Genomic DNA, 7,421 nt, shown 5'->3' with positions numbered 1-7,421 from the left:
CTGCCCGGCGGCCAGCAGCCTGCCCGCAGCCCGTCTGCCAGCGTTTCTCAGTGCATTTGGAGCCGGCTCCCTCCGGCAGCTCCCAGCAAGATCCCATCCCTCCCTACCCTAGCTTGCTGCCAGAAACATTTCTTGAGATGAGGCGTGGATGCCCTACCGAAACCGTCAACTTTCTCTTGCTAGAGCTGGGCTTCTGCTCCTGCTTGGGCTGCTGCTCTCAAATGACAGTGACTGGTCTCTCCTTACTGTTTCATTAAAAAGCAAGATATTTTATTGGAAATCTAATTTGCATGATGAGGTTCGTGCATGAAGAGGTTCATGCTTTCCTTGCCTGAAAACCAGGATGAAGCTTTGTGCTTCTCTGGGTCTGTGCGGGAAATAAAACCGTCTGTGCTACAAATATGCACCTCTCTTAAATATTTTGAAAATACTTAACGGCCATCTGCCGCATGAGCCATTACAGGCTTTATTAGTAAGGTGGGAGACTGCAGAAAGCAGAGAATGGTTTTGGGGAGGGAAAAGTGGAGGGCATTCACCAAAACATGCAGAGTTTTAGCAGCGCAGGAGTGCTTTTGAACAGCTCCATTTTCCTGAGCAGCTTTCCAAAATGTGTCGACCACTGCCAGAACAAAGCCCATCAACAGGGCCATTTAAAACCGGGTATGGCACTCAAACCTGCTGTGGCAGAGTTTGGCCAAGGGGACAGGACCACTTGGGCTTTTCACTCTCTGGAGTCTTCAACTCCAACTTCTTTATTTATATTTCTTTCTTGAGGACAGATTTAAACCCAAGGTGATGTGTTTTCTATCAGAAAGCCTAGTGCACCTCGGGGAACCCTGTAGCAGGTGGAAGTGTGTCTCTGCTACACAGCATCCTGCAGAGGAGGGAGTGATGGAGGTCTCTAAGGAGGACAGGAACATTTGGGGTTGCAAGGCAATAAGGTGGCACGGTCTAGGAGCTGGGAGCGTGCTAGAGAGCAGCTGTAAAACGTGGGGCTCAGGTACTGAAGAGCACAAAGTAATTGTTTCTCTCTCCTGGGGAGTGCTGATATTTCACTACACGTTTTCTTTGTGCCAAGGTGGATTGGGAAGCCAAAATAGCAAACGCTCCTCTGAAGAAAAGGGGTTGAAATATTTCATCTCAGAAATTTTCATGCAAAAAAAAAAAAGCAGCACAGGGTTTCAGCACTCTGAAATGGAGGAAGGGGGAGGGGGGTGACTTTTCCTGAGGAAGAAACCCATGTTGACATTTGTAGCTGAGGATCCTGTTTGGACTTGGCATTTTCTGAAGCCGGTGGCCCAGAGCCAGGGCTGCGTGGCTGCCAGCTGTACCCAGGGGTGGAGCTGGTTTAAACAGAGGTCTGATGTGATAGGTAGTTTAATTAAATTGTTGTAATTTCAATGCAGACCAAGCCCCGTGGTGTCTCCCCTTTAACCTCTGCATCCCTCTGTTCCTCTCTACAGCCGGCTGAGCACCCGACACTCCCCACTCCAGCCTAAATGCCACCTCCGTGTCCTCACAGCAGCCTCCTGGCTTCCCTCGATGCCTAGCTATTCTCACCCCAGCCCCAGCTCAGCCTCGAAAGAACCCTAGAAAACCTCCCGGGTACCTGAAAGCCGGTTAGGTGCATGTGTAACGCCCGGAGGGCTGTAATTCACCATGCGACCCTCTGCTTTGGGAAGACAGGAAGGCCCCTCAAGTGGCTGTCAGCATCTTATCTACTGTGCTCTCTGTTAGGCTTTGTCACAGCACACATTATGAACCAGCAGAAAAGATGCAGTAGGTCCTTTCCTGTCAGGCTGCACGTGGCCATCTCAAGATGCATCATAGATACAGCAAATCCTCATCTGAATCCAGCCTGAATCAGATCATCTTGTTGCGTGGCTGCATCCTTATCTTACTACCAGCTGGGGAGAGATGAAGAGATGCTCAGTTTGCCGAGATAGCATTCAAGCTGTGGAGAGGAGGGGAGGGCTTTTGTTTTCTCCGGCATTGCCAAATCTTTCTGTTCCCACTAGCCTTGTCTTGACATCACCTCTGCATGGGCGAAAGGCTTTTCTTCTCCCTTGCCTTGCTGAAATAACAGCCTCCTTCCTCCCACTCTCTCTGCTCCTGCAGGATTGCTTCCCCCCAGCCGCCAGCAGCATGGAGAGCGTGCGTGAGCTCCAAAACCCGCTCTTGGCCAAGGCCAATGGGCACCTTCGCAGCAGCTATTCTTACCACCAGCATCACAGCCAGGACTACGCCAGTCATCGCTGCCAAGGGAAACTGTATTCCTACATCTTCCAAAACACTGGCGGTGCCAGGACTCACCAGCTGCTGGATGCCAGTTCCCTGCAGCTGGCCGTTGAAGCCTTGTACGGCCCCAATTTCATCCTCGTGAAGGATGAGACCGCTCTCAAGGCCAAGGACAGCAAGATGGAAAGCTGCGAGACCACTTTTACAGAAAGCAAAGAGGCTCCATCTGAAGGTCCCGACGGGCACGAGCCACAAGGGTCCTGCCTGGTAGAGAGCGACATCCGCATCCAAACTGTGTCCTACGAGGTGGAGGAAGAGGAGCTCCAGGAGTACGAGGTGAGCTTTGCCAGGTGGGATGGCACCAAACTCCTCCTCTGGTAACTCTGGCCATCGGCCCAAATTCTTTGTCATTTATTCTCCCTTCTTTCCCCAGAGCTTCTCCTCTAGACCCTACTATCTCCTGCCTCACCAGCCTCTCCCTGTGCACCCAGTATTTCTTCTTCCTCCTTATCATTTCTGCTCCCTTTTCCTCACCAAAGACCTCAGAAGGTCAGCTTCCCTGAGGGCAGCCTGGCTGCATGCCTGCTGGGAGCGAAGGGGAGGTGGGGCTGTCTCTTCAGGACCCTTGGGACACGGGGACACTTTGACAAGGGCAGTCGGCCACCGCTGTGGCACTCAAGCTAACGGGAAATAGTAATCCTTGCATAGCAGTAAAATTCACATGCCTGACAGCAGCAGCTGAGAGAAAGCTTAATATATAAGGACAGGATGAATCTTGCAAAGGAAGAATAAGAGCTGGAGAAGCAGCCTCATGCTGCGCTCTGTGCCCCACCATGGCTCGAGTGGTGGTGCAGAGGTTGGGAATATCATCCAGGACCTTGAGAGGTGGGACTGGGTCCCCAGAGCCTGCTGGAGCTGATATCTGATGACCCAGCACAGCTCTGCTGCTTTCAGTGCTGGTGGTGGGGCCTTTTCAGAGGGCAGCAGGGGTGTCCCCATGTCTGCGTGCCTTCCTCACCAAGACACATCACTTCCAGGCTGGTCTGCGGCTGGCCGAGCGGTGCCCGAAGGCAGGAGGGCTGACCGCAGCGTCCCTGAGCAATGCACTCGCTAAGGGGACAGGACACGTCGCCCATGTGATGGAGGCTCCAATTCAACAGCGTTCCCTCACTTGCTAAATTAGCTTAGCAGGATATCGATCTTCTAGTCCCTAATGGGGATAAGGCACTTTGTTTAAGTTTGTTTAAGCTGACAAACAGGCAGTTCTGCCAAAGCTCAAGATATTTCAGTTTAAGACTATCTCCCAGGGAAATCCCAGACCCCCAGCAAGCAAGCTCAGCGTTTGCTCTGGCAGGGAGCCGAGAATCCACTCCACTCCCGAATTTGCTGAGCTACATTTTTTCTCATCAAACCGGGCTGAGGAGGCTAAAATATTTTTGAAACTCACTCCTTGAATTTGCAGGTGGGAAATGTGTGAGAATATGTGATGGGGCCAGGAGAGAGCAGGAGCTGGGAGGAGAGGGGCTGAGACACAGCCTGCAGGGTGGCACGGGGAGGTGGGCATGTGCTGAATCCATCTGGTTTTGCAGAGTGACTCCTCCAGCGACAGCGAAAGTGAGGATCATTTCCTGATGCTTCCCCCCCGGGACCACCTGGGCTTGGCCCTTTTCTCCATGCTGTGCTGCTTCTGGCCCCTGGGGATTGCTGCCTTCTACTTCTCCCAAGGGGTAAGAGATCCCTTCGCCTGCCTGCGTGCACTGAGTGCTGGAGCAGGGCCCCTGCAAGCCACAGCAGCCCTCGGAGGGGACCGGGCATCTTTCTGGCTCTAAGGCTTGTCTCTGTGCCACGCCCAAACCCCTGAGGGCTGAGGCAAAGGGTGCTCCTGGGTCCTGGATGTCTCCACAACTGCTGTGGGGTTGCAAGCACTCCAGCTCTTGTGTGGGTTACTGGAGGTCAGACTTTTCCTTTGGGTCTTTCAGGTCTTATTTAGGGTACTGGGGCTCCCCTTGGCCCCTTGCCCAAATCCTCACGCTCCACCCAGGCTCAGGAAAATGGCATTTTCCCACCTGCCTTCCTATTCTCCACTAGCGCAGAGGTCCTGCACCATGACCCAGTCCAAGGCAGCTCATGCCCCAGGAGTCAGGCTGCTCTGGAGACTGGACTCAACAGGGAGCCTGGTCTCCATATCACACTACAGCTCCCCCATTGCGCTTGTTTCTGACACGCATTGGCTAAGCAGTGTGAGCCAACACCAGGCTGGCAGAGGCTGGAGAGGGTGGTGGCCCCTGGGCTGCACCAGCTCAGCGGAGCTGCTGCCTTTTTGAGGACTTAGCCCAGAGGCTGGGCTCACTTACATCATTGTTGACCCAGAATAATTCATGCAGAGCCAGGGGATTTACTCTACGTTTGCACAGATGCTGCTGTACCAAGAATAGATGGGGGGGACATTAAGAAGTTAAATCAAGATGATTGATAGAAACAGCAATGGAAAAGTATATAACATGAGTACCTGGCACAGAGTCGGTGAGAGGCAGGGGAAGCTTTAACTGATTAGGACCCTGAGGAGTGGCTGACTCAGTAGTGAAACAACTGCACACAGGCTAAAAGGCCAGGTTGGTACAGCTGTGAGCAATGAGCGTTTCTTCTCCTTCCAGACCAGCAAGGCTGTCTCCAAAGGAGATTTCCATCTGGCCAGTTCAGCTTCCCGCCGAGCTCTCTTCCTCGCCGCACTCTCCATAACCATCGGCACAGGAGTGTACGTCGGGGTGGTGGTAGCGCTGATCGCTTACCTCTCCAAAGGGGGCCACGTATAGCTGCCACCCGCACGTCAGTGCCGTCCATGGCTGCCGGCCCTCCTGGCATCGAGCTCTCCTACAGAGCACAGGGCGCCAGTGCCTGCAAGGGCTGCTTGCACGGCAGGACCCCGGCTTGGATGCCCTGTGCAGGCTCTGTCCTCTTTCAGATAAACACTGGACCCCCGTTCTCCCCGAGGCTGTGGGGTGCCACCATCCAACAGCAGGGAACTGGGCACCGGCCTGGCTGCTGGGACCAGGAGGAGCACGTTTTCCTGGTGGAAGACATGCAGGAGAGACGCTGCATGCTGCTGCTGGGCTGGTGCCACCACCCCTGCTCCAGGGCCATGGCTTCCCCTCCCAGCCCCACAGCCGGGAGATCCACCGCTGGTGCCCACAGGCTTGGCCCATGAAGGGGGCACGCAGGGAGAAGAGGGAATATGGTGCCAGGGAATGGCCACTCTTTCTTCTGGGAGGCCGGGGTCCTGGTGGGGTGTCCAGATTCCCGTGATGGGGACAACATTCTCATTTCAGTGCCACGGGGCAGCATCTGGCCCCTCAGCTGCAGCAAAGTAGGAGGACACAGCATGGACATGACCGAAGGGCATGCTCTCTCCGCATCCCTCTGCAGACAGACTCCTGATCCACAGGAGAACATCCCAGTCGCTGGCCCGTCCCAGACCAGAAACAAGAAGGAAGGCAGGCTGGTGGTCGCACACCATCACTCCCATCGTTGGAGCAAGCTGGCAAAGTCAGCAAGGTTTCCTCTGCATTAATAATGACTGTCATGATAATTGCAAGTCGGAGCCCCCCTAAGGTTGGCATCCCACAGTGCTGGGCCCTGAAAAGACTTGTAATGGCAATTTCTATCCAAGAAGCAACCTGGGAGGGGTGGGGGCCTGAAGGACTCCACTCTCGGCACTAGATCAGGGCCCTGCACACAAAGAGGGATGGAAAGAAAAGGCCAACATGACACACAGAGCCTGGGGTGGGAGTGCTGTTTGCAAGGGGGTGAGATCCAGAGAGGGGGAAGACTTGGAGGGATCCTGAGACACAGGGCGTGACCCCAACAAACTTCTTCCCATGCCTTGGAGAGGGGTATCTCCATCCATCCAAAAGCCTCAGCTGACAAGGAAATCCCACGCATCCCCGCTTACATCTTACTTTTGCTAATTCATATATTGTCAGCGACACGTCAAGCGCTTCAGAGGTGGGTGTGAAGGCAATGACTGCCCCAAAGGGCTGGTGTTAAAAGGCCCTGCCTCACCCCCACTCCCCAGCATCCACCTTCACCCTCCCTCGCCCTAGCCATGGCTCCCCTGCCACCTCCTTCCCCTGTGTGCAGGGGGCTGCAGGGAGACTCTGGGCGCCCATCACCCCCTTCCCGGCATTTCTGGGCGGGCTGCAGCTGGCTCTGCAAGAGGTGCAGCATGTTCCTCTAACTGGGTGCCATTCAAATGTACATTTCATCCTGAAGAAGCATGTTAATGTCTGCGATTGCTGTTGTACTTGAGCCATAAAAGAGAGAAGCACATCAGAGACCTGTTCAGAAGCTGGTCTGAAAGTTCCCATTACGTTTTATAACATGGAAGAGCTAATAAAAAAAGCAGGAGAAAAGACTCGGTTTATAAGGACATGGAGCTGGCTAGTGAAGAGGTGAGCTTTGCAGGAGTGCTGAGCTCACTTAAACCTGGAGGTGTTTATGCAGTTCCCGAAGGAAGTTATAATCCAGCTGGTGTCTGGGCAACTCGGAGGGAGATGTACTGCAATGTAGATCACAGCGAGCAGCTGGCGCTGGGAGCGGGATGGTGATGTAGGCTTTTTGCCATGTGTGGATGGACAAGAATTAGGGAGAGAGAAAGACTGGAGCATCGTGTACGTTCAGGCTGCTCTGTGTGTAGTAGAAGCGTAAAATAAAATGTGCTCGAAGAAGGGCAGAAGAATACAAACAAAAGGAGGGAATAAGCAGGTCTTGCTTCTGATGGTGAACAGAGAGAGATGGAATTTGCAGGGAAAGACGGGGGTGTCCAGAAGAGATGAGGTGGCTTAGAGAGGAAAGATGAGGGGCACCCTCACCCAGCAGCTGAGGGATGGTTTTCATTCCCCTCTCCTGCATGTGCTCAGCCGCCTTGGGCATCCCTCCCTCCAAATAACCGAGCGGAACAGGAGCGCTCTTTCAGGAGAGGGGATGTCCCTACGTGCCCATGCAGGAGGGACGACCAGACCCACCGCTCCCCAGCTCAGTGCCATCCCAGCTAAAGCCCTCCTCACCTCTCCCCCTTGAGCACCCCCAGACAGGGGGTGACTGGCTGCCAGGGGGCAGGGGTGGGGGGCTCCCTGCCGATTCTGATACAGACAAAACCGTCGGGGCTGCTGGACCAGAATTGGCAA

At 54.2% G+C, this 7,421-nt stretch overlaps 1 protein-coding gene across 1 annotated transcript; it reads left to right on the top strand.

The window, feature by feature from the left end:
- Window positions 1–2,130: 2,130 nt before the first annotated feature.
- SYNDIG1L (synapse differentiation inducing 1-like) lies at window positions 2,131–5,051 on the top strand. Its single transcript, XM_009319386.1, has 3 exons — window positions 2,131–2,574; window positions 3,828–3,965; window positions 4,893–5,051. The coding sequence occupies exons 1-3, from the start codon at window positions 2,146–2,148 to the stop codon at window positions 5,049–5,051; spliced, it is 726 nt and encodes a 241-aa protein (XP_009317661.1). The 5' UTR covers window positions 2,131–2,145.
- The last annotated feature ends 2,370 nt before the right edge of the window (window positions 5,052–7,421 follow it).

This window comes from Pygoscelis adeliae, unplaced genomic scaffold (assembly GCF_000699105.1).
Source record: "Pygoscelis adeliae isolate BGI_AS28 unplaced genomic scaffold, ASM69910v1 Scaffold71, whole genome shotgun sequence".
In the NCBI taxonomy this organism is placed as follows: Eukaryota; Metazoa; Chordata; class Aves; order Sphenisciformes; family Spheniscidae; genus Pygoscelis; species Pygoscelis adeliae.
This window is presented reverse-complemented; position numbering and strand designations above follow the sequence as displayed.